Source organism: Panthera pardus, unplaced genomic scaffold (assembly GCF_024362965.1).
Source record: "Panthera pardus isolate Hobbes unplaced genomic scaffold, ASM2436296v1 HiC_scaffold_17, whole genome shotgun sequence".
Taxonomy (NCBI): domain Eukaryota; kingdom Metazoa; phylum Chordata; class Mammalia; order Carnivora; family Felidae; genus Panthera; species Panthera pardus.
In genome coordinates, this window is record NW_026526732.1 from 46,737,492 (window position 1) to 46,763,424 (window position 25,933).

The following is a 25,933-nucleotide window of genomic DNA, read 5'->3' on the forward strand; positions in this document are numbered from 1 at the left end:
CCAGAAAGGCCTCTACCCGAAACAAGGCTGTTGAAAAATGTTCCTTGAATCTCGACTCTACCCTCTGGAGAGTCTTCTATGTTACTGTCCTTGGCCACATACTCAATGAGTATATGCTCTTCTGGGAGCAGACTAGTGTTCTTAGTTCATGTGCTACTTGTACAATGTTGGAAGACCACAAGTCCAGTTGGGTTTATGATTCCTTTGACTGTAAATGTCTCCCCAAATTATTTAGTAAGCTTCTTGTCTCTGATTTCAGTAAAATATGCTTGCCAATACTGTTACAGTTCTTTTCAAAACATAGTTCTCAGATATACTATATGCTTTTGCTTTCTTGCCCCATTCTCTCTCTTCTTCCCTCTGCCCCCACTAATTTGTACATACCTGTCTTTATCTCTTGCCAGTACAGGTACTCTGAGTAAACATGAGACTATAGTTTTCTGTGGGAAAGCTACACCTTTATTTTGATCTTTCTGTGGCTCTTTGCCAATTGAATACCTTAATTTTATCTTTGCGCCAAAGTTCTGAACTTATTGAGAGGTATTGCCAATAGGTGTAGAAGCCACACTTAATTTGGCCTTTCCATGAGTTTATTTTAATGGACTTGGTCTTCCAAGGCTTCCCCAAATTCTCTCTTTGAGTTTGGCGTCTAAAACCTGTCAGGTTTTCCGGTTTTGCAAGTCCTCATTTTTCTGAAATATTTCTATTCCTTGTTATTTCTTCTTACAAATCAACCAGTTCTTTCTTAAGGTCATAAAGTCTTGCCAAAATGTAGCCAGCAGCAATCAACACACACTAGAAACATTGTTTTCTAATTTTTTCTCCTAGAGCCACATTTTCTTTAGCTATATATATATATATATATATATATATATATATATATATATATAATCTTTCCAAATTAATGCAGAAGTTCATTTTATCAGCAACCAAATAAGAACTGTGGCCTCACTAGCCTCCATTATCAGCTTCTATGCTGTTCACCACTGGCTTGCTAAACTAACACCACCAATTTTAGGAAGGGAAGTGAAACTTTTTCAAGCAATCTAACAATAAGACATAGAAAAAGTTATTTCCTTTTGGTTGTTGTCTACAGCTGAAGTAAAAAAGAAAAATGCCTCCCTTATTTCATCCTCTTCTGTTTGGGTTTGGGAAGACAGGGGAACAATGGGGCAGATAGTGAGGACGATGACAAATGATTTTTATCATGGAAGTGCCCCACGTCAGATACCAATATTTGGTCCAAACTGGTCATAAGGCTCCACCAAACTGCAAGGGAAAGGGGGAGTATGGTCCTCTCCTGTGCCTTAAAGGTGAACAGAACTGCACAAACATGAATGCGTGAGGTCTACCGTGCGTTACACGATCAGTTTTTCTAAATTCCCCCATCCACCCCTGAATCTTATTACATATGACAGTTTTATCATCTTTTATTTGCTGCTTACGATTTTTTCCATCTCCCCAACTAGATTATAGGTTTCGTGACGGCGAGATCTAACTCCTCTTTGGTTACACAAGTCTTAGCACAGTACCCAGGACATTATAGGTGTTCAATAAATATCTGTGGGTATAAGGAGTGAATCAATGGATGAATGAATGAATGAATGGGAAGCAGACTTGGATTTTTCTCTTCTCTTACTGCAGACTCAGCACCATGTATACTTTGCTCAGCTCGGAACTTGAACCCTTCTACAGAGATCACGTCTGTCTGAGCCTCTTGAATTGCCAACCTTGTGATAAACAATAGGTAAACGTATCCAGGGAGAAACAGGGCAACACCAAGGAGACAACAGGGCCATAGGACAGGTTCCAGGTACAGCTGAAGGGCCATCTGGACACCCACTCCCACCCACTTTTGTCAGAGTCACCAAGCACAGTGGGGGGTCGGGGTGGAGCCACAGGCGCTGACAGAGTAGTGACTCCCCCACAACTTCCTCCTTCCTGCCCAGCTCAGCCTGTTTACTCAGCAGACTTGTCTGGTGTAAAGCTCTCATCTTCCCCACAACCGGCCCCATTTCTCCACCACCTTCCCATACCACACATAGCTGTATTTCTTAAGGGAGAGATTTTTCTTTTTACGTTAGCTGTAGACAGCAACCAAAGGTAAATAACAATTTGTCTATATTTTATTATTTGATTCCTTAAAGAGGTTTCACTTCCTTTCTTGGGAGCAATGAGCCAAGCATGAATAGGTTTTGTGGACACTAAGTCTCAAGTTTGACTGTGACTCCACTTTGGCACTCTACCTGACCTTCTCCGGTAGTGCCGGGCACCTGACTTACCTTATTAAGTTAATTAAAGTTTGGCTACTAATGACACTCTTCTGGTTCTCCTCCTAACTTGGTGGCTGTCCATCTAAGTGTCCTTCCCAGGCTCCTCCTCCAATCATTAATATTGGTAGTCACTAGAATTCAATCCTTTCCACATACACTTCCCGAATAATCTCCTTTTGGTGCACCACTAGCTAGATGTGTGACCTGGGGCAAGTTATTGGCCTCTGTGTGCCTCAGTTCTTTCATCTGTGAAATGAAAATAATAGTATTATGTGCCTCCTTGGGTTGTTGTGAAGATTACATGGGTTGATATAAGTAACATTCTTGTTTTGAATTTTACTAAGTTTTTAATTTTAATTCCAGTGTAGTTAACATACAGTGTTCTATTAGTTTCAGTTGTATGACACAGTAATTTAGTAATTCTATACACTACTCAATACTTATCGTGATAAGGGTACTCTTAATCCTCATCACCTATTTCACTCATCTCCCCACCCACCTCCCATCTGGTAACCATCTGTTTGTTCCCTATAGTTAAGGGTCTGTTTCTTGGGGTACCTGGGTGGCTCAGTTGATTAAGTGTCTCACTCTTGGTTTTAGCTCAGGTCATGATCTCATGACTCGTGAATTCAAGTCCCACATTGGGCTCTGCGCTGACAGCACAGAGCCTGCTTGGGATTCTCTGTCTCCCTCTCTCTCTGCCCCTCCTACCCCCCTCACAGTCTCTCTCTGTCTCAAAAATAAATAAACATTTTTTAAAAACTAAGTCTGTTTCTCGGTTTGTCTCTCTCCCTTCTTCCTTTGTTCATTTGTTTTGTTTCTTAAATTTCATGAGTGAAATCATAGGGTATTTGTCTTTCTCTGACTGACTTATTTCTCTTAGTATAATACTCTTTAACTCCATCCATGTCATTGCAAATGGCAAGATTTCATTCTTTTTTTTATGGCTGAATAATATATATTCTATTGTATATAAATATATCACCTCTTCTTTATCCATTCATCTATCAGTGGACACTCGGGCCACTTCCATAATTTGGTTATGGTAAATAATGCTGCAATAAACATAGGGGTGTATGTATCCTTTCAAATTAGGTTTTCATATTCTTTGGGTAAATACTTAGTAGCGTGATTACTGGATCACAGTGTAGTCCTATTTTTAAATTTTTGAGGAAACTCCATACTGCTTTCCACAGTGGCTGTACCAGTTTGCATTCCCACCAATGTGCACAAGGGTTTCTTTTTCTCCACATCCTCACCAACACTTGTTGTTTCTTGAGATACATGTAACGTTCTCAGACTAGTGCCAGCCACATGGTAAATGCTCAGAACGTGCTGTCAATTACTTGTTACTCTCTTTTCCCATGGCTTTGACAACCAACTGTATGTTACCATTGCCAAATCCCCATCTCCAGTCCTCCCCTTTCCTAAGTTCTCTATGGGTATTTCTGATTTCCTATAGCAGACATTTTTGCTTATGTCCAGCAATCATCTCAAACCCAAAATAGAACTCATTTTCCCCCAAAACTTACTTTTCCTCCAGAATTCTGATGTCACTTAAGGATACCAGTCTTTCAAGCTGGAAAACTGAGGGTCACCTGTAAGTGCCACTCCATTTCCTGTGCAGCTCGGTGCTGCCCCAGGACCGTCCCTCATATTGGACCTCTTCTCCACCCTCACTGAAAGTGGACCAGGCCCTTATTCCCTCACTCCACTCTAGCTGATGCCACACGGTCCTATCAGACAGAGTTAGCTTCCTGAAAGAAATCTGATTTAGGCTGGAGAAACTGTTGTGCACATGTGAAAAGTACAAAGTACAAAAGCTCATAGCAGTATTGTTTGTATTAGGAAAAAACTGGTTTAAAAAAAGTCAATAAGTATCCAACAGCGTCACACAGGAGAAATTGCAAAATATTCGAACAGGAGAATGCTATACAGCAGTGTAAATAAATAAACGCTGACACAGCGACAACCAACAAGGATGCATGTTAAAAACATTATGTTGTTGGGCTGTCTGGGTGGCTCAGTCAGTCAGTTAAACATCTGAGTTCAGTTCAGGTCATGATCTCGCAGATCGTGAGTTCAAGCCCCATGTCTGCCTCTGTGCTGACAGCTCAGAGCCTGGAGATTGCTTCAGGTTCTGTGTCTCCCTCTCTCTCTCTCTGCCCCTCCTCCCCCCTCTCAAGAAGTAAATATTAACAAAAAATATTTTTAAAAAAACATTATGTTGAGCAAGAAAAATCAAACACAAAGAAAAATTTAAGTATGACTCCATTTATAAAAAGTTCACAAACAGTTAAAATAAAATTTTATTTTCTGAGGATGTTTATAAAAGTCATGAAACAGTAAAGAAAAAGAAAGTGTTGAGGAAGAATCACAGACACAATGATTACTGTCTTTGGGGCTTGAACGGGATTATGACTGGGATAGAAAGAAGGGGGAGTGTTCACAAAGTTATATTTCTATACCAGGGTGAGGGGCACGGAAGTATTTGCTTTATAACTATGCTTTATACAGTATATTTGTTTTACTAGTTTTCTGACTGTGGCTTATGTTTTCTTAACTTATCAGGCAGAAAAAGAAAGAAATACAGTCACATTATTTTCTGGTTGAATATCCTCAATATTCCCATTGTCAAGAGGACAAGTTCTGTATTCCCAGCTATATGGAATCTCTTCCCAGTCCTGTTCCAGACACCTCTGTCCCCTCCATCCCTTGCACCCCAGTTTCCCACAGCGCTGCCCCCTACATTACCTGTACTGACTTATCACAGTGTTCCTCAGTTGTGTCTTTTCATTAGCTCTGCTTGCTACTTGGAATGCCGTTTCTCTGTTCTTCACCTGGCAAACAACTCTCCTCCTTTAATACTTCGTCCAATGTCATGTTTTCATTGAGGCTATCCTTAAGACCCCCAAGTGGAGCTAGTGGTTCTGTTTCCTTGCTCCACACTATTAAATAAATAAATAAGTCTGCAACAGTCCTTACGGTGCCTACTGCAGCAATCCTTTCCAGAATTCTGTCTCCCCTACTAATCTGGGAGCTCCCAGAGGGCCAGGGCCTCTTCGTATTCATCACTGTGTCACTGAGCAAAGTCAGTCATTGCCTGTCCAGCGCTCTTCTCACTCCTGAGGGAGCTCTCACCACATATTAGCTGCCTCTCTTACTTGGTTGTCTCCATTGATCATACAATTTTTGTGAGAATTGAAGTGAGATAGTGGAAAGAACCCAGCACAGTACTTAGGTCATTTTGGTTTTACAGTTAGATTTTATAAAAGATTTTTTTTAGCAGTGGTGACTCAGAAATGTGCTAGAGGGCGCTAGTTCACTGCCATAATAGGCTCTTAGGCTCTATGGGGTGTTAACGTTTGACTTGATCATCTAACAGAGAATCAAAGACAGTTTAGTAAACAAATTATCAGCTATCTTTATTCAGGGAAATAAATGAATACAGTTCAAAAATTTAAGTCTGCAACTTGCTTGAAATTATTTGGGGGAAGAACAATCCAACAGCTGGATTGATGGCATCATAAACTTGTTTTCATCCCTGTTTTGTTTATTCTCCCCAACCAAGGTATGGTCTGACTTACAGTTGGAAATGTCAAAGCAGGCAATGTTGGTTTTGGTGACGCCTTCACCTGCACCAAAGTGAAGAAATGCCAAGCAAGGTGACTCCTTAACTGTGAAATGAAAGGATTGGGCTAGATCATCTGCAGAGTCCCTTTCAACTCTAACATTTTGTAATCCACAATTCTGGTTCTGGAAGGAAACAGGCATGATCTCCAGAAATTACAAACATTCAACCAAAAAGTGCCAAAATTCAATCAAAAGTGAAAAAACAAATAATTCTTTAAGTCTTCCAAAACAGGAAGATAAAACAAAACAAAACAAAAAACAGTTTCATTCTTTCCTTCCATTGAATGCTGGAGTTTAAAAAGCAATGTGAGTAACAAGTGATTGGCTGTCTCAAAGATGTATTGATTGTGAAGTATTTTCTAGCTTCTTTTATATCTCCACACCTGTTAATAATTATTTCAGACAAATATTTGTCTTTAAGAGAGGGAGATGAGGTAGACTTCTTTTATATAAAGTATTAGCCAGCCAATATAAGCCAGCATTATAGTTTTACAATGACTTCATTCATTTCAAACAACCTGAAAAACCCACAAACATTTATGAGTAAGAGCAAAATCCAGATAACAATATTAAGGGATGAATATGAAGAAATCAGTAAATAATTTGTTTTTATGTTTATGAAGCATTGCTACTTCATAAGAATCAAAGTGACTCACAGTTTGGGTGTTAAGATGAGACCAGAAACAAAAAGCAGAAGTCTGATTCTGCACTGATGATATATCTGATGCCCTGTGTAAGCTGTGCTGCAGAATCTTAAACTACGACAAATAGTTGTAATTTCTAGAATATGGGGTTGTCTTTTAGAGGACAAGCCAGGCTGGGATCCGAGAACGTAACGGGGTAAAAATACTGCTCTGGTGGGCAGCGAGGTGCAGGTTCAGAAGGGCATTCGTTACAGTGTTGCTGAAGCATGGGGAAAATCGAACTGTGGCAGAAGATGGGAAAGAGCCCAAGACTGAGCCAGAAGTCAAGAAGAGTAAGGCAGGAGCAAAGGAAAATGGAAAAAAGGCAGCAGGAGAGGGGGAGTGTATACGAGGACCCCCATCCCCACAGATGGGAAAACCTTGCCCAGTGGCAAATCGGACACGTTCAAGATCTGCACCTGGAATGTGGGTGGGCTTCAAGTCTGGATTAAGAAGAAAGGTTGAGACTGGGTAAAGGAAGAAGCCCCAGATATCCTGTGCCTCCACCAGACCAAATGTTCAGAGAACAAACTACCAGCTGAACTTCAAGAGCTGCCTGAGCTATCCCATCAGTACTGGTCAGCGGCGTGAGACAAGGAAGGTACGGTGGCGTGGTCCTGCCCTCCCACCAGTGCCCACTAAAAGTCTCCAAGGGCATCGGTGGAGGAGCATGATCAGGAAGGCTGAGTGACTGGCTGAATTGGACACCTCTGTGCTGGTAACAGCCTAGGTACCTAACCCAGGCAAGGTCTAATGCATCTGGAGTACCAGCCACGCAGGAGGGAAGCCTTTCACAACTTCCTGAAGGGCTTGGCTGCCCGTGAGCCCCTTGGGCTATGTGCGGCCTCACTGTGGCTCAGGAAGAAATGGACCTTTAAAACCCCAAGAGAAACAAAAAGAATGCTGGCTTCTCTCCACAAGAGCATCAAGACTTTGGGGGAATTGCTACAGGCCTTACCACTGACTGACAGTTGGGGGCACCTCTGGACCTACATGATGAATGCCTACCAAAATGTTGGTTGGCAATCTTGATTACATTTTTTGTTGTGTCACTCTCTGTTACCTTGCACTGTGTGACAGCAAGTTCTGTTCCACAATCCTGGGCTGTGACCAGTGTCCCATCACCCTATACCTAGCACTTTGACACCTTCCCTAAATTAAGCCTGGGAAGTAAGTTCCCCAAGCTAGCCTTAAAACTTAACACCCATCCCCAACTTCTTTAAAAACTGCTCTCTGAAGAGGGGTGCCTGCGTGGCTCAGTCGGTTAAGCACCGGGCTCTTGATTTCCACTCAGGTCATGATCTCCTAGTTTGTGAGTTTTAGCCCCGTGTGGGGCTCTGTGCTGACAGTGGGGAGCCTGCTTGGGATTCTCTCTCGGGCACATGCTCTCTCTCTCTCTCTCAAAATAAACTTAAAAAAAAAAAAAAAAACCCTGCTCTCTGGAGAAACCTGCACTGTATTTCCCTTCTAAAAATGTGAATCCTTCAACGAGGCTCTTAGAGATACTCAGGTTTCCTTTAAACCCAAAATTTCTCTCTATTTTGGTGGGATTTTTCTCCTTCTCCTTCTCCTTTTCTCCTCCCCCCCCTCCTCCTCCTTCTTCTTCTCCTCCTCCTCCTCCTCCTTCTCCTTCCCTTCCTCTCCCTTCTCCTTCTCCTCCTCCTCCTCCTCCTTCTTCTACTTCTCCTTCTTCTTCTTTTTGCATTAAACAAAAGCTACTGATGACTTCCTCTGAATTGTCCACTTGAAAATAAAGAGCCATAGTTTAAAAAAATAAGTAAATAAAATACGGGGGTGTCTTTTAGTCTTTTTTTTTTAATGTTTATTTATTTTTGAGAGAGAGCAAGCAGTGGAGGGACAGAGAGAGGGGGAGACAGAGGATCCAAAATGGGCTCTGCGCTGACAGCAGAGAGCCCGGTGCGGGGGCTCAAACTCTAGAACCTGTGAGATCATGACCTGAGCTGAAGTCACTTAACCTACTGAGCCATCCAGGTGCCCCAAGTCTATCTTATTTTTTAAAGTCTACTTTGACACAAAAAAAAAAACAAAACCCTTTTGTTGCTGTTTTCAGTTTCACAAGATTAAAGGTAGAAACTGCAGTGACACTTTAGTAGTTTTCACATAATTATGCTCATAACTCAATTAATAGTTTAAATTGTTACAATGAGGCATTTTGAACATTTCAAGTATTAGAAGCAAATATTAAAATATTGTTTTACCTTTTTGATTTATTTGGAGAGAAAGAGACAGAGAGAGAGGGAGAGAGAGAGAGAGAGAGAGAGAGAGAGAGAGAGAGAGAGAATGAATCCCAAGCAGGCTCCTCACTATCAGCACAGAGCCCCATATGGGGCCTGAACTCACGAACCGCACAAGATCATGACCTGAGCCAAAATCAAGAGTTGCCATTTAAATGATGAACCACCCAGGTGCCCCAAAACATTGTTGTATTTTGAGGTTCATAAAATAGTCCATAATGATTTCTGTGCATCTCTAGTCCCATTTCTTAACTTTGCTGAGCCTAGCTTCCTAATTTATAAGATGGGGCTATAGCTTATATCTTCCTTACATCCTTACCGAAGTGGTGTGCAGATGTCTGCAAAATTCCTGCTCTACAGGTCTCAGTAAGATGGCTATTATTATCACTGCTCGCCCATATGCTTTAACATAGTAATGGTGTAAACATGGAGAGGACAGTGTTTTCATGAATTGTGGGCTCTTTATATCCTATTTCAAAAATTTTTTTTCAAATGATTATTTATTTGAGAGAGAGCGAGAGAGAGAGCAGAGGAGGGGCAGAGAGGGAGACACAGAATCCGAAGCGGGCTCCAGGCTCTGAGCTGTCAGCACAGAGCCCGATACGGGGCTCAAAACCACGAACCGTGAGATCATGACCTGAGCCGAAGGCGGACACTGAACCGACTGAGCCACCCAGGCGCCCCTCTTTATATCTTATTTTAAAAACAAGACTTATTTTACAGAATTATCAAATGCCCTTTCATTCCCTATTTCTTCCCCTGGCATCCAAATTATTTTTTTAAATAAAAAAATGACCTCTCCTAAGCAGTAAATTCACAAAGGTCCTCTCATCATCTATAAGACTTTTAAAACATCCACTAAGCAACACAGAAACTCTATTTAGAAGTAGAGAAAACATGCAGTAACTTATATGAGCTCCTCCGCTTGCCAGTTTTCTCCAGGAAGTCCGATGTTCTCCTAGGTGCCCTGGCGTGACTCTCCACGCGTGTAGGTGTGGCTGCAAAGCCAGCTGAATAATCAACCCTCCTGGCCACACTGCCTGCCCACATCCCCTGCACCCACACCACATTGTCCTGTGTTCTCTAGGAAGTCAGCTGTGCTGGCGTCGCCTTGCTTGCTGCATTGCACAATGTCGTGAACTCAAAAGGCATTCTCCTGGGCAATTCCTGAAGCTTAGCAACACTCTGTTGATTACTGGTGGTTTACAACATCCCACACAAATGGTGTGTTATTTTAAGTCGTGCTTTGGCATCTGGGCTTTCTATCCCACTTGGGACCACCACATGTATTACAGCCATAGCGCAGCAGTTCACATCTGTCTTTCTCATGTGGCTTGTCCTGGAGATTGCATTTTAGAACCACCGCATAGCCCAGAGATTTCAACGCTGAAACAGCTCTAGGATCTAGTTGGAGAATCTCTCAGGGCCAAAGTTCACCGTGATGTGGGAGGTTAGTGACGTTAGCTCATTGTACCAGCTGGAGTTCTACATGTTAAGGTCTTCTGAGACTACATTCCATTCATGTATTCCATCAGTCAGTTCGTCAGATATTGTTTGAATACCATGGATGTGCCAGGCACTGTGTAAGAATCATGTATATACAATGAGCAGGAGGGGCACCTGGGTGGCTCAGCTGGTTGAACATCTGCTTCTTGATTTCAGCTCAGGTCATGATCCCAGGGTCGTGGGATTGAGCCCTGTGTTGGGCTCCCTGCTCAGCATGGGGCCCACTTGAGATTCTTTCTCTCTCTCCTTCTCTCTCTCCCTCTGCCCCTCTCCCCTGCCCCTCCTCTCTCTCTCTCTTTCAAAATAAAAAATAAATAAAAATTAAAAAATAAAAAACACAATGAGCAGGAGACCTAATCGCTGCCCTCAAGGTTTGTGGTGTAGTGGGGAAGTCAGAGTAGTGATTTTTATGTTCTCTTTATGTCTTCTAAGTGTGAGGTACCCAAGGGCAATTTTCAGTAATAGTGATGTTTTCAGTTGTTATTTCAATTTATAGTTCAACTTTGATAAAAAGTTCTGTGAATTCATCTTTCAAAATAATCACATTTTCCTTCCTTCAGTCCTTTTTGTATAAGGAACAGAGCTTTAAATATATACAGTGCTCCAAGAATTCTCCTCAGAACTCGAATAAATGGCATGGATACGCTTTGTCACTAAAACAGATTCCTTAGAGAGTGGGGCGAGGGAACTAAGGAATCAAGATTATCTGCATAGGAAGGCAATAAATGAGAATTTCCTGTATTTTACCTGTGGTCTCTTACCCTGGACAAAATTAAAAAGTGGTAAACAACAAATGCTAAAAAGTGAAAAGGAGAAAAGACTGCTAGTATGTCCCCTTCACAGAGAAGGGTAATTCCAATATCCTGTTCTTACACTTTCTTTGAAAGGAAAAGAAGGTGCCTAAACCATTGGAAACTTTTTTTATTCAGAAAATAATTCCTAAATATATACTAAAATCACTTCTCCTTGTTTAATTTGGAAAGTGTGAGCTGACTGAAATGTTTTTAGAAGCTCTTGCCTTAAGAAAAACCACCTTGGGGCGCCTGGGTGGCTCAGTCGGTTAAGCAGCCGACTTTGGCTCAGGTCATGATCTCGCAGTCCGTGAGTTCGAGCCCCGCGTCGGGCTCTATGATGACAGCTCAGAGCCTGGAGCCTGTTTCAGATTCTGTGTCTCCCTCTTTCTGACCCTCCCCCGTTCATGCTCTGTCTCTCTCTGTCTCAAAAATAAATAAACGTTAAAAAAAAAAATCCACCTTAAACCAAAGCTTCAAAAGCCCACCCCCAATCATTCGTGTTTCCTTTGGGGCTCACCATTAAAGTCACATGATCCTTCCATGACAAAGTTGCCCTATAACTTCCAGAGACAGCAGGAGGAGGAAGGGGCACCTCTAGTTTTCCCATTTAGAAGGTATTTCAACTGCCTACATTAATCAAAATGCCCATACAATTGGTACTATTTAAAAAATTAAGGGGAGAAATTAAAAAATTAAGGGGAGAGAAGGGGCATCTCCTCTACCCCACTGTCTAATGTTTTTAAATTTTTTTAATGTTTATTTATTTTTGAGAGAGAGACAGAGAGAGAGAGAGCAAGCAGGGGAGGGGCAGAGAGAGGGAGACACCGAATCCAAAGCAGGCTCCAGGCTCTGAGCTGTCAGCACAGAGCCCGACGCGGGGCTCGAACTCACAAGCTGTGAGATCATGACCTGAGCCAAAGTTGGAAGCTTAACCGGCTGAGCCACCCAGGCACCCATCACTGTCTAATTTTTTAGTCTTGTTTTCCACTACCCTCCATCGTACACCCTCTACCCCAGCCACACCAATCTATGTGGAGTCACTGAAACAGGCAGGCTGAAAATAGAGGTGGCAGGAAGACTTGGACAATTTCCGAAGCTTATTAAGGGACAGTCAAGAGGATCGGAGCAGAGGTGTGCCAGGCAACTGTGCTCTTCTACAGTAAATGGGACGCAGAGACACATACATCCTGAGGGCCCCTGGATTTATCATCTTTTGACCTATCCTTCCACAAAATATATATCCCTTTGGTCACATGTTTTGCCTGTGAGCTGGATCTTAAATATTCCCTCTCTAGACTTAAAGAGCGAATTATCTCCTACCTATGGAAGGACTGTGCAAAAAACTTCCTATCTCTTCCCTATTGGGTCCATCCCGTGTTGAAGCTAAAGCTGTCTTTCTAAAATACAAATCTGTGAGGTGTCTGGGTGGCTCAGTCGGTTGAGTGTCCAACTTCAGCTCAGGTCATGATCTCACAGTCCATGGGTTCAAGCCCTGCATTGGGCTCTGTGCTGACAGCTCAGAGCCTACAGCCTGCTTCTGATTCTGTCTCCTTCTTTCTCTGCCCCTCTCCTGCCCATGCTCTGTCTCTTTCTGTCTCTCAAAAAATAATAAATAAATGCTCAAAAAATTTAATGAAAATAAAATGCAAATCTGTCTATTTAAAAAGAAAATCTTTCAATGGTTCTCCATTGCTTGCAGTGATTTCCAACTAGAGGGAAAACTTCCACTAGAGTGAACGGATGGGAAATGGGGCATATGAGCACCACTTCAAGGATTTTTCAAAACCTCACACACACACACATGCATGGATGTGTGCTATCGTTACCTCCCTTCCTTCAAGTCCCCTTAGCCACCCTATCCACACATCCCACCTGGTGAAAATTACTGCCATGTTGGTTCAGTAATAGGCATTGTTTATATCCCTCAGTTATGCTGAAGCATAAGAAAGGTTGAGGAGCCCTCACTGCAGAATGAAGTCCAAATTCCTTAACATGCCATACAAAGTCCTCTTTACTTCTTTATTTTTTCAAAGTCCACTTTAATATTCTCCCGGCTTTCCATTCCAGTCTCATCTTCAACCACTCCCCATTTCATGCCCTATGAGCCAACCACATCAATCTGCGTCAATTCTTGAAGAAGTCTTGGTTTTTCATACATCTGTTTATGCTATTCCACTTACCAAGAATGCATTTCTCCCCTTACACAGCTAGGGATTTTCCATTTAACCTTCAAAAAGATATCAACAACTGAGGCGCCTGGGCGGCTTAGTCAGTTAAGCGTCTGACTCTTGATTTTGGCTCAGGTCGTGATCTCATGGTTCGTGGGATTAAGCCCCACGTCTGGCTCTGTGCTGACAGCATGGAGCCGGCTTGGGATTCTCTCTCTCTCCCTCTCTCTCTGACCCTCCCCCACTCTCTCTCTCTCTCTCAAAATAAATAAACTTAAAAAAAAAAAAGGCACCAACAACTCTATCTACAGCCACAGCCTCTTCCTGGATTCTAGGACCATTTGGGTGTCTAGAAAATATACAAGCTCCTGGACTCACCTCTCCCTGGTTATTTCTCCTGCAGCTGGCCACATCTCCCACTGACTTCTCCCCCTCAAAATCCAAGGCTTTGCTACAATCCGTGAGGGAATGTATAATCAGATCTTGCTTCCCAATATTCTCCCCTTTCCCATTCTGCTCCAGCCACACTGGCCTCCTGTTCTTGAAACACATCAAACACATAGTGACCTCAGGGCCTTTGTAACTTCTGTTCCATCTGGAACACACTTCTCCTAGAAATCTTCCTTTCTTTCAAGTGTCTGCTCATATGTATCACACATGAAACCACTTTTTATAGAATAGTACCAGCTCACCATCACTTTACATCCCTTCCCATTATTCTCCATAATGCTTACCCTACTTGACATATTATATTTTTATTGTGGTTGTTACTTGCCTCTCCCACTCACCCACTCATATCAGAACATAAACTACCCAAGGACCAGGTTCTATTTTGTTGTTCTCTACCAAATTTCTAGCTCCTAAAACAGTACCTGGAACATAGTAGGTGCTCAGTAAAAGTGTGCTGTTGTCATTCTTATTTACCAACTCTCTTAAAAAGTGATATGGTGCTTCCAGTTAAACATACTGGGTTCAATATCAATTTATATCTGTTTCTTCCTGAGACTCCACTAAACTGACAGTAAAAGGATTTTAAAAATGAAAAGGAGAACGGGAGTGGGGACATCAATGGAGCCTACCCTGACCACCCTATTTAAAATTACACCCTTCCCTTCTCAGTCTCAATTACATCCTCCAGCACCTATCATCCTTTAATAGGCTATGTAATTCACTTATAAATTATGCTAATTTGTCAGACCCATCCCTAGAACGTAAGCAACAAGAAGGCAGAATCTTTGTTTCACTAATGTAATATTCTAAGTAATAGAACAGTGCCTTGCACTAAGTGGGTTCTCAAAAAAATAAATAAAAAATAAAAAATTATATATATATATATATATATATATATATATATATATATATATATTTGTAGAATGAATGAATGGAGAATGGAATAAGACTGTGGAAGCTGAGAGAAGATGGATGGATAGATGGTAATTAAAGAGGAGGCTGGAATCCAAGCAAGCAAGAGAATGGGGTTGTCAACAGAAATAAGCCAGTTTGCTCCGCAGCACTGCAAGGAGGCTCAGGAATTGGCAGGAGGCACCCCTGATCGGGGGTGGGGGGGGTGGGGGGGAAATGCAGTTGGAAGTGGAAAATCCAACCACAGAGCAGGCAGAGGCACACTTGGACTCCAGCAGAAGATGAGGCTTTGCCTCTCCAGAGAGACTGAGAAGAGGGATTCTGAATTAAAGACACAACACAGCTGAGAGTGGAGATGCTGAGCTTAATCAGAGAATAAGTGAGACTTCTAGCTCCCTTCCTCCATGACCTTGAGAACACAGGCAGTTAGGTTTATGAAGCGCCTCCTTCCCCCAGCATCCCTCCGCTGAAGTAACCAGGGAGGAGAGTGGAGACTTTGCTGAAAATTGCTCTGTCGAGGAGAAAACTCAGTAACATTTGGGAAGTCATGGAGCTACGCCATCACAATTTTGAGGAAAAGTTATTTCCAACCTACAGTAGTTGTTGGCTAAGTGATTGATCAAAAGGAGAGAATAAAAATTTTTTTCAGATATGCAAAGGGGCAAGATATTTACCACTCACGTGTTCTTCCTCAGAAATCTCAGGGAGGAGGGGCAACTGGGTGGCTCAGTCAGTTAAGCATCAACTTCAGCTCAGGTCATGATCTTGTGGTCCTTGGGTTCGAGCCCCACACCAGGCTCTGTGCTGACAGCTCAGAGCCTGGACCCTGCTTCTGATTCTGTGTCTCCCTCTCTCTCTGTCCCATCCCCACTTATGCTCTGGCTTTTGCTCTATCTCTCAATTCTCAAAAATGAATGTTAAAAAAAGATATTAATGAAGAAAAAGGAAGCATGAAGTTCAAGCAGCAGAAGATCTACACAGAAAAAGGCACACAGAATCCTCAGAATGATGGAGAAAAGAGATCTGAGCACAACTAACATGTAAGGAGGGCTGGTCCCAAGAACACAAAGGGCTATCCGATTACATAGAGGTGACTGAACATTGAGGGAAGAGAGTCCCACTCCTATTGGAAAAACTGGGAGATGAAATGAAATTGCTTGACAACTAAGCAAATGGAAAAAAGAAATAGTCATTAACCTTGGGGAAACCAAAGTTCTACATGGAAAGAAGCAAGATAGTGCTCTACATGGCTAACCCGCAGGTCCTACTTATCATGGTGGTAAGTATGGAAATGCTGAATGGTGACTTAACCAAAAATTATGATAGCTCTGTTAGAAGGTTGGGGGTGAATGAAACAGGTGTGAAGAGAGAGGAGATGGACAAGGGAGCTAAATCCTCTTCTTCACTGGTAAGAAGTTTTAGACCTTATCATAAACAAGGACATAACGGACACAACAGCTAAGACAATCAGAAATTAGTTACTTCTGGAAAGCATGAACCTAGAGTGAAAAACGAGTGGGCAGGATGTGTTTAAAATTACATGCCTTTTGAGGCACCTGGATGGCTCAGCTGATTAAGAGTCTGCCTTTTTTTTTTTTTTAATTTTTAAAAAATGTTTATTTATTTAGGGAGAGAGAGAACACGTGTGGGGGAGGGGCAGAGACAGAAAGGAGAGATTCCCAAGCAGGCTCCTTACTGTCAGTGCAGAAGAGCCTGACACAGGGCTGGATCTCACGAACTGTAAGATCATGACTTGAGCTGAAATCAAGAGTCAGACGCTTAACCGATTGAGCCACCCAGGCTCCCCTAAGTGTCCAAGTCTTGATTTCAGCTCAGATCATGGTCTCATGATTCATGAGATCAAGCTCTGTGTTGGGCTCTACACTGACAGTTTGGAGCCTGCTTGGGATTCTTCCTCTCCATCTCTCCCTGCCCCTCCCCCTCTTGTGCTTTTCTGCACTCTCTCAAAATAAACATTTAAAAATAAATAAAAATGCAAGCCTCTTAGTACTATTTTACCTTTTTAATCATGTATGTTTATAACTTGGGGAAAAAATCTAAAACTGAAAAAGAAACCCCCAAAAACCTCTTTCCCCAAAAGAGAGGGAAACTATACAGCCCAGAAGAACAAGAAAGTCACAGTGCAACTTCGACCTTTGTTCTTCAAGTGGTGATGTGTCTGAACCTGTTAAAATAGAGGACCGAAAATTAACTATTTAGACTATGGAGTGGATTGCATGATTCCTTGCAGTCATTTCCTGAGAAATGTCAGCAGTTTATCTGTGTTACAGCATAAAGCAAATAGCTGAAACACTGCTGGGAAAGTATTTATCTTTGCCAGTAAGCTAAACAAGCTGCAGAAACTGACCTCTTCTCAATGTGATCCTAAAGACGGGAGAATCAAGCCAATGGACTTTGCCAACGGAAATGGAATGAGCGCAGGAATAAGCATGACAGGAAGTGAGAGAGAGGAAAGCCCCTTTGCTGAAGACTGTTTCCCCACCTGTAGAATTTGGAGGCACAATCAGATCATCTCAAGTCCCTTTTTTAGCACTAAAGTACAAGTGAGACCTTTGCATGCACCTCCCTAACCTCTTTCATTTCCTGAATTAACTAATTGTCTATGGCATAGATGACCATATGTCCTAGTGTTCCCAGAACAGTCTTGGTTTATATCTGTAGTTTGCTCTTCCTTTAACTCTCCAAAGTGCCTAGTTCAGATGATAAATTACATGGGCCTATTCCCCATCATCATATCCATTTTAATCTTGTTTATATTTCTAAGGAAAAACATGAATGTAGTTTTTAACTTACAAATACAACATTTCACAACTTGCTTTCTCTGAAAAATTTGGAGAAATCTCAAATTCCTTTGTGGGCAGTTTTGTAAACTATCAAGATTTTTTTTTTAACAGATTAAATCATAATGTAAATTTTTCTTTCAAAAAAGCATTCAGTGTGCATGATATTCTGTTAAAACTATCAAACTTAGGACATTTGCTACTTCTTTAAAATCATGACTAAATATTCGTGGAAGAATTAATTCAATATTCTAGGCAATACAATAAGTTTTAATCATTAAAACAGTTCCAGAACAAGGCCTGCCACCGACTTTATTAACAATTATAACAATGATCTCAAAAGAATGTTCTTAGTAGATACGTCTCATCCATCTTCATGGCTGTTTGTAAGCTAATCAGTTAACAACCAGGGAATATGCATGTCCCTTCCACTGCACAAAATGTGTATGCTATTAATTCCCAAACTTTTTTTAAGGTTAAGGCTAGAGTCCTGCCAATCCCCTGAAAAACAGCTTATATTATTCAGTGAACTTGAAATACTCCTTTCAGTGAGCAGCCCTGAAACAGATTCCATAATTGATTACTCTGTTACAAGGGAGATTTAACATTGCTTGGTTTTCTGGGACAAAGAGTTGCTTAGTTTTATTCAAATATGCCTATCCCTGATATAAAACATGTCTCACTATAAAGAGCTGTGATTTGTTTCAGCATTTTCTTTTTTACTTAACCACTTAAGACACTGCCTCTGGAAGTTTCTTTTAAGTGAAATATGAGGTCCAATTAGAAGGGGAAAAAAACCCAGTTAATGAATTTTGCTTCAAGGATGCATGATTACCATATTTTAAAAAATTGCTTAAAAAATGAGCTAATGTGTTAGACTGGGCCATGCTATGATGACTAATTCACTGTCTGCCCTAACCTAACGAAAACAAAAGGAGAGCTGAATCTGGCACTCACTTGTGCTTTTAATCGGTATTAGAAAGTATGCCTTGAGTTTTTGGATCTGAGATCAGGTTTGCTTGGTAGCCTCAAAGAGCAATTTTCCCTTTTTTTTTTCTTCCTAAATTTGCTTTTGATCATTTCAGATAATTCATCCTTTTGAATGAAAAACAGAAGAGAGGAATCTTGAATGAGGTTAAGTAAACGGAGAAACTGTCACATAAAGCAAGTTTAAATCCCAGTAACAGCATCCATGCAGGACAAACGGAAGCATTATTCTTTTGAAAACATTATTCTTTTAAACAGTGTGTAATGACATCCTCCCTAGAGACTTCTTCCATGAAAGAAGGAAAAATACTTCCTCAGAAGTCATTTTCTAGATTCCAAGTGTAATGAGTGAAGCACAGTTAAAAGTTAAAACCTGGGTTTACTTTACGTAAGAAGGTTCAAAATTGAACCGCAAAAAAGGTGATTCTAAGAGTTTCTCCATTTCCTTGTTTTCTGTTACTTACTGATATGTCCATGAACAAAAGGGACAAGTAAAAAGACTGCCATTACTATTTTAAACCTACAAATCAGTGCATGCGTTCTTACTGTAAACTTTGAGCTAAGCATATTTTCTGTTTTCAAGGAGGAAATCTGCAAGACTCAACTATGTGGAACGTCAGATAATTTACTCTTAACTTCCCTGGAAGTAGATAATTTTCTTACGCTGAAATATAAACTGTGGAATATGTTTCAAGTACTCTGTGCTCCTGTTACCACCTGAGAACTTAACTAAAATAACTATAGCAAGTTTATGTTTTTAAGTTTGGTATTTAAGTATCAGAAGTTGGCTTTTGTTCCAAATGTTTAAAATAGGATTAGACAACAAAAAAGGTACGTAGCAGAGAAAGTACTTCTTTCAATTCAAACACTACTTTATAAGTTTAAGTGATGCATGGTCCAAATAAACAGCTCTCTTCAAAGATTTCAAAACTGTTGCACACACATTTAATGTAATCCAACAATGAAGAAAGACACTATAGATAAATCATAATTATGATGTTTATTTAGCAAAATAAACTTAAAGTTTTCTATTAAAAAAACATAAGAATCATATCCAAACTTTAGCTTCCCCCATCTTCTTTGGTATTGAAATCAATGTTCGGTGTATAAAATATTTTATTCTGAAGTTGAGTCACTGGGTCTATAACAGTTTTCCATATAAGGAAAATAGAAAATTAAATTGCCTGTAACTGTCTTATTTATTGAACAACCAATGGATGCATTATGTGTGTGCAGAGACCAACATCAAGGAAACATTCATTCACTGATGTGTTTTCTACAGAAAAACATATTTCAGTTTTTTAATGATCATCTGTCATCATTTTATTATGCTGTCCGAATAGTAATCCAATATGCAGATCCTGCTGTCACTTCACTGATGAACTACCCTCCAAGGAAGTGAACACTGCCATCCCAGGACTTAGCAATACTTATTTTTCAACATGATTCCACCATTAAAATTTTTCTGAATTTCTCATTATTGTGGGCTTCAGTCTTTGCCATAAAATAGTATCTGGAAACTGCTAAACATCATTAAATTAATATTAATAAAACCCAACTCTATCTAAATCTTTTTATCTCAAGAAAAAATATTACTTAAAATCAGACTTGTTGTTTCTTCTAAGGGTAGTATTATATGCATTGCTAAATTAGCCAAGCCAGTTACTTCCAGAAACACCATGGGACAACCAAGCTACTCTTCTTCCTCTGATAAACCTTTGCCTTTCCAATTCCGATTTCTCCATATCCCTGCTTTCTTGTATGAAAAAATCTTCCCCTTAATTTGTTAAAATGAATCTGAGATAAAAAGTCCAGTAACAAACTAGGGCAATTTTTATTTTATTTTTTTTTTTTGCATAGACTCTTGTCACCACACAACGATCTGACAACGCATGGCTTTAGCGCTAACACTGTGACTGGGAACAGGACGAGTACAACCACAGTAAAATACAGCTGTCTATGAGAAGGACTGCGTAAAGGCATCTTTGGCCATGCAGGCTCTGGGCCCTCTGGAAATAAGTCAGCTGCATTGCCAACATGACAAAGAAAATAGCGATGTTCAGGATCAGGAATAGTTTGGTGTACGAAGCGGAAGGGGCTCTGCTGCGAGTTGTCATCATCCGCGTCTGTCCAAACCGGCCTTTCATCAAGCCCCCGTTTTTGTGTTTCTCATACGTTACATCTGCAAAATCTAAAAGGTCTTTCATCTCTTCATCTTCATCTATGGGCAGTTCTTTCTGTGCTAGAATCTGAGCTTTCTGTCGAATCTTTTTTTCATTGACCTCAATCTGTGCAAAAATATCAGGGACCGCGTCCACAAATTTGTAGCGTTTGCCTGCCCTTCGGTTTTTCTTTGACTTGCTCTGCTGCTGCTGCTGCTGCGATATGGCAAAAATCCTATCAATGGCCTCCTCCGTCTGCCTCTTGTCTGAAAATCTCAGCAGGCGCTCAGCGGTCTTCCTAAAGCTAGCTGTGTTCCGGACTCGGGACAGGATCTGCTTCTCCAGCAGCTGGAACACTGGCTTAAAATGCTGCAGGTTCTGTTCCACAATAGCAGCGTAGTCCTTCACCTCGGGCACAGTGGTGCTCTTGCTGGCTGAACTCCGGTCGAACAGAATTTTCTGACGATCTGCAATGACCTGTGCAAAGGCAGACTGTCCCGTGGTCTCTCCTGTCCAAAGGTAAGTGGCGTAGGCATGCTGGCTGGTGGCTACGAACACATCCAGTTGCTGGGAGTCCCCGTGGATGCTGAAACTCTGAACATCTACAGACGGCCCTATAAAGAGGTAAGCGGTCCTGGTGATGGGACTCCGGAGGTGCATGGTGACATTCACGTAGTTTGTCCCGTTGTAGGGATAGCCCCGAGGGTATGTCACTGAAGCAAAGGTTGCTTTCTCACTGTAGCCGGTATCATCCATCCAGTACATTTTGTACAGACCATCCCGTTGCCTGATAAAAGCCCCGTGGACCCCATCTACCACTGTTTCCTCAAAGGGAACATCCACATTGTGGAAGAAGCTTGCAGCGGTCTCCAAGGGGCTGTCCTCTCCCAGGTGTATTTGGTCCACGAGGAGAAGGAGCTGTGGATGAAGGAGGATCAGATTCCTCTGCACGCTCCTCAGATTAAGCTGGGGGTTATAAGCTCCCACACCTTCCCCTCGGATGAAAACCACTCCATTTTTCTCCACTGCTGCAACCACTCTCCCCTGGCAGCTGGCGGCCAGGTCATGCTTGTATTTAGACCATTTTGATGAGCAGTCTTCCGTGACCTGACCCTCCCAGGGAGAAAAGCAGCTCTTTGACACAGCTGGGGAAAACATCAAAACATTGTTGAAGAAGGTGTACTTTGGCCCATAGAGAGCCTCAGTGATGAAAGGCACACCATTGGGAGCAAAAGTAAATGAGTTTTGATCAGGATGCTCGTGCCCGGCATTAAAATTTCTCCATCCTTTGATCCAATCTTTGTATTTGTTTCTGTGGACAATGTCATATATTGCACGGCCCCCCAGTTTTCCTGACTTGAAGGAAAGAAACGATCTATTGATTTCTGCAGGCAGGGCACTTCCGTAAGTCACAACACCCCAGTCTTCAAAATAATGCAACGTAGGGGTGCCAAAATCCGGAGGAGGAACAGATTTCAAGCTGGCATCATACCTGAAAGGATTCATTTTTAAACAATGAAATGGGTTTCTGGTGGAAGTTAAAATAACACATCAGGACTGTGATGCCACTTTGTGACGTGGCTCGAGGAAACAACACAACGCTCCCCAGAGGGCCGGCAGTGTATTCTGTATGCGGGACATTTCCGGAAACACCCGTGGATAAGCATGCACAGGGGAGCACCCTTGCTGAATGGGAGAGGAGTACTTCACACCGTGGGATCCTCGGGTTTGAGCCTGAAATGGCTGCTGCTGTTCATACTACAGGGACGTTCTTCACGTAACGATTTCAGAACTGCCATCCAAATGACCAGGGCTCACAGAATTAAGTTCCCATCTAAACGAGTCCAGGGGTGCCTATTCTAGAGAACCCCGTGTTAGGATCTAGACTCTAACAAGCCTCAAGTTGTTAGGAAGTACTGTTCTGTCATGGCTGATATTACTGAAAGTTTGGTAGAGTACTTTCACCCTCTAAAAAAATAGATTTAAATAGAATTGAATTTCACACACTAGATAAAATTTACTACCAATACCACACGTAAGAATGTAAGTGGATGACAGGCGCCTGGGTGGCGCAGCAGGTTAAGTATCTGACTCTGGATCTCAGCTCAGGTCATGATCTTGTGGTTCACGAGTTCGATCCCCACATCGGGCTCTGTGCTGATGGGGTGGAGCCTGCTTAGGATTCTGTCTTTCCTTCTCTCTGCCCCTCCTCCGCTTCTGTGTACTCTCTCTCAAAATAAATAAATAAACTTAAAAAAAAAAAACGAATGCAAGTGGATGAAACTCAAGAAACTATTAATACCAGGAGATTTATAATTGTGGCTACTAGTGCCTACCTGGACCCACAGGTTTTGTTTTAATCTGCAGATGATGTCATGCATTTTGGACAATAAATGGCCTCTCGTTTTTTTATTTATGACAATGCTTATTGTCAAATTTATACAATAATTAACATTAAACTTTCACAGTGATTAAGAACACAGGTTTGTGGCTCAGAGAGGTCCCCAAAGTAATCATAAACAAGACTGTTTGCTTTTGATGATTTGAGATAACATTTCTGACAGGTCTGGATGATTTACTGCTCAAGGGAAGAAAGGCAGGCCTAGATTATTAGCTCTTAGATACTTTTCTCTGAAATGAATCAATCACCAATGGTAGAGTTAATCTTACTGGTGTTTGGTTTTGGCCGTTTTGTCTCTTGTTCTAGAATCTCAGGCCATCAGAAATTGTGTCTCTTTTTAGGTCTAGTTAATAATGTTGACTTAATTATTGTGATTTAAAAAATCCAGATACAAGACAAACTGGTAATACTTCTCTGACTTTGGTCACTTTGCATATTCCTATAAATGGCAGAATTTGAACCAAGTGAGATTTAGCATTAATCTGACTCCTAGAGTCAGCTTTATAGGGCTCTCCTGGTCATATATTTAGGGTAAGTGAAATCACATCAAATTACTATTTTATCTGTGACAACAGTCTTTTAAAATGCTGGTTAAAGGATAACCAGTTTTAACTTTATTAATGTCTTTGTCCTCTCTTAATTTTTTAAATTAAAAAAAAAATAATGAAGAGAAGTAGAGCAAACCACAGAAGCTTATCTTGGAGTTGAAAACACATTTCAATAGCTCGAAAAGACATCAAGGATTAATGATTAACCAGTTCCCTGTAATTTTTATTTTAACTTATTGGATGCCAACAATATACTTGGCAGAACTTTAAACAGGAGGCCCTGGCTTCTCTTTCTGGGCTTAAAAGATTAAGGCAAAAAAAATTACATGGTTCTTTTATTATCAAAGTGAAACTGTCAAATACTGTCAAACACTTTTAAATAGTTTTGAAAATTTAGTAACAGCTTTGCTATTAGAAGATTATAATGCTCCATTTACTAAAACAAAACATTTTACTACCTTTATTTATTTATTTCTTTGGTGTGATTGTCGGAGTAAATCCCAGTCTAAATTTTGTACTTTTCTCTTTATATGATTTCAAAAATGATGGAAATCAAAACATGCACATCTATTAAATATGTGAGCCTAAGACATCTCCCAGTGTGAGAAAATCAAAAACCGCAAACAGTGATGAGATCTTACATGTAAGGAACTGTTTCTAAATGTTTCTAGCAGTGTCAAAGGCTGTGATATGAATTGAAGCTGCAAGGCGGGAGGGGGCATGGAGAAAGGGTTACAAAGTACTTTAGACAGTTGTTCTTTTTAATTGCAATAAACTAGCACCCTGTATCCCCAGGGCCCAATTGCCCCCTCCCGGCCCCCGTAGACAGCCCCACGTGTCATAGCACAATCCCCCCCCTCCCCGCCCCCCTAGACCCACGTGTCATACCAGAGAAATTCTGTGTGAAGAGTGCACCAACGCTGGCCTTTGGATGGTGTTCCTGGACCTTCCACCACACGGTTCCTCCTGATTTGGTCAGCCAGCCAGTTACCACTGCCATTACGCATGACAAATTTATCCAGGAACACTAATTGGCTTTCTGGACCATAAAACCAGTTGTAATTGGAGTCTGCAATAGCCACAGTTCTTTGAAACCCTGGGGTAAGAGGTTTGACAGAATTAAGATAAATGTAAAACTGCATACTCCCATGAAGATCTAAACAATGATTTTTCAATCCTGGTTGCAAATTAGAATCAATTCTGTATCCCGGATTAAAAAACCAAAAACACAATGTCCAGGCTTTACTCCAGCCCAGTTAATCAGAATCCCTCTGAAGCCCTTCCACAAATCCTGTGTACAAGTTTGTGTCTGTTATGTGGCAGCTTATTATTGGTAACAGAAGTGCCATAGTTCCTAATGCGTATGTATACGGCCCCCTTCCTCATTTTCCAATGTCCATGCTACGTGTAATTATATTTGCGTAGACACACAGGCTATCTATCCTCTGGTGCATGGTGAGCTCCAGAACCTGGAATGAACATCAGCCCTCCTACCAACTCAACCCACGTTCTATGCCAAGATAATGACAGAAGGTGCTTCAATCTTGCATCCAATAAAGTGGAAGTGATAAGGTTTAAGGGAGAAACTCCATTTCTATAGGAAGAAAACAATTCCCATAGAAGAGCCTGCTAATACATACTGCTGGAAGTTAGAAAATGCAAAGATCATACAGGAATAGGTCAGCAAAACAAAAGCAGGTAAGACTGGATATGATCCAGGTGTTCCTGAAGAATGGGAGGCAACTCTGAGCCAGACAGGAATAATCGGTACTAGAACAGACATTGTAGAGGGAACAAAAAGAGAAATGCTGTTGAGAACAGACTGACTTTTAACACACAATCCCTTCTAAAAAGATGCCATGACTGTATTTACATAATTTACAGCTAGTGTTTTCACTTCTACCAGCTTTGTAGATGCTACTGCAAATAAGTCTTATGATAAAATGTGACTTCTGAATCTTCTATTAATCTGTGAATTCCCTGCAAGCAGATGATATGCTTTATTTCTCTTTGAATCCCCTGCCTTGTACAATGCCTGGCATGTAGATGTTTAATAAAGATTTGCTGGATTAATTGGCACAAATACATTAATCTTTCTCTTAGAGGTATTTATACTGTCTTCCAGTTTAGGATGCAGTCAGGGACACAGCTCACAGCAGTGATGTGGCTGGCTGTTAGATCTCAGCTCAAATTACAAAGCAGTGAGACCTCTTCAAGATCCCTTGCTTTAGATGGCCTTTGTTTATCAAGATAAACTACAAAACAGACCTCTCCTCCATCTAAGAATATGCAGTGAAACAATAGGGTTCTGAATGTTAAGTCTCAACTAAACTTTAAGAATCTTAGGGTTCTTTTGCTCT

The 25,933-nt window shown here is 41.2% G+C and overlaps 1 protein-coding gene, 1 long non-coding RNA gene and 1 pseudogene across 9 annotated transcripts in view; 2 read left to right on the top strand and 1 right to left on the bottom strand.

Moving 5' to 3' along the window:
- LOC109260605 (uncharacterized) overlaps positions 1-6,211 on the top strand; it is a 37,490-nt gene extending 31,279 nt beyond the window's left edge. For 3 of the 4 annotated variants that reach the window (XR_008422910.1, XR_002077079.2, XR_002077077.2), the window contains one exon: positions 1,645-3,037. This is a non-coding gene — a long non-coding RNA (uncharacterized LOC109260605). Of the gene's footprint in view, positions 1-1,644; positions 3,038-5,844 lie in introns of those variants that run through there. The other variant, XR_002077078.2, reaches the window with a different exon arrangement.
- A 271-nt stretch (positions 6,212-6,482) lies between these two features.
- Positions 6,483-7,969, top strand: LOC109260598 (DNA-(apurinic or apyrimidinic site) endonuclease-like; annotated as a pseudogene).
- An 11,474-nt stretch (positions 7,970-19,443) lies between these two features.
- DSE (dermatan sulfate epimerase) overlaps positions 19,444-25,933 on the bottom strand; it is an 80,700-nt gene continuing 74,210 nt past the window's right edge. For 4 of the 5 annotated variants that reach the window (XM_019438926.2, XM_019438927.2, XM_019438928.2 and 1 more), the window contains 2 exons: positions 24,462-24,669; positions 19,444-22,116 (listed from right to left, as the gene is read on the bottom strand). In XM_019438926.2, the coding sequence (XP_019294471.2) occupies positions 20,367-22,116; positions 24,462-24,669 (1,958 nt within the window). In that variant the 3' untranslated portion in view covers positions 19,444-20,366. The remainder of the gene's footprint in view (positions 22,117-24,461; positions 24,670-25,933) is intronic. The other variant, XM_053904550.1, reaches the window with a different exon arrangement.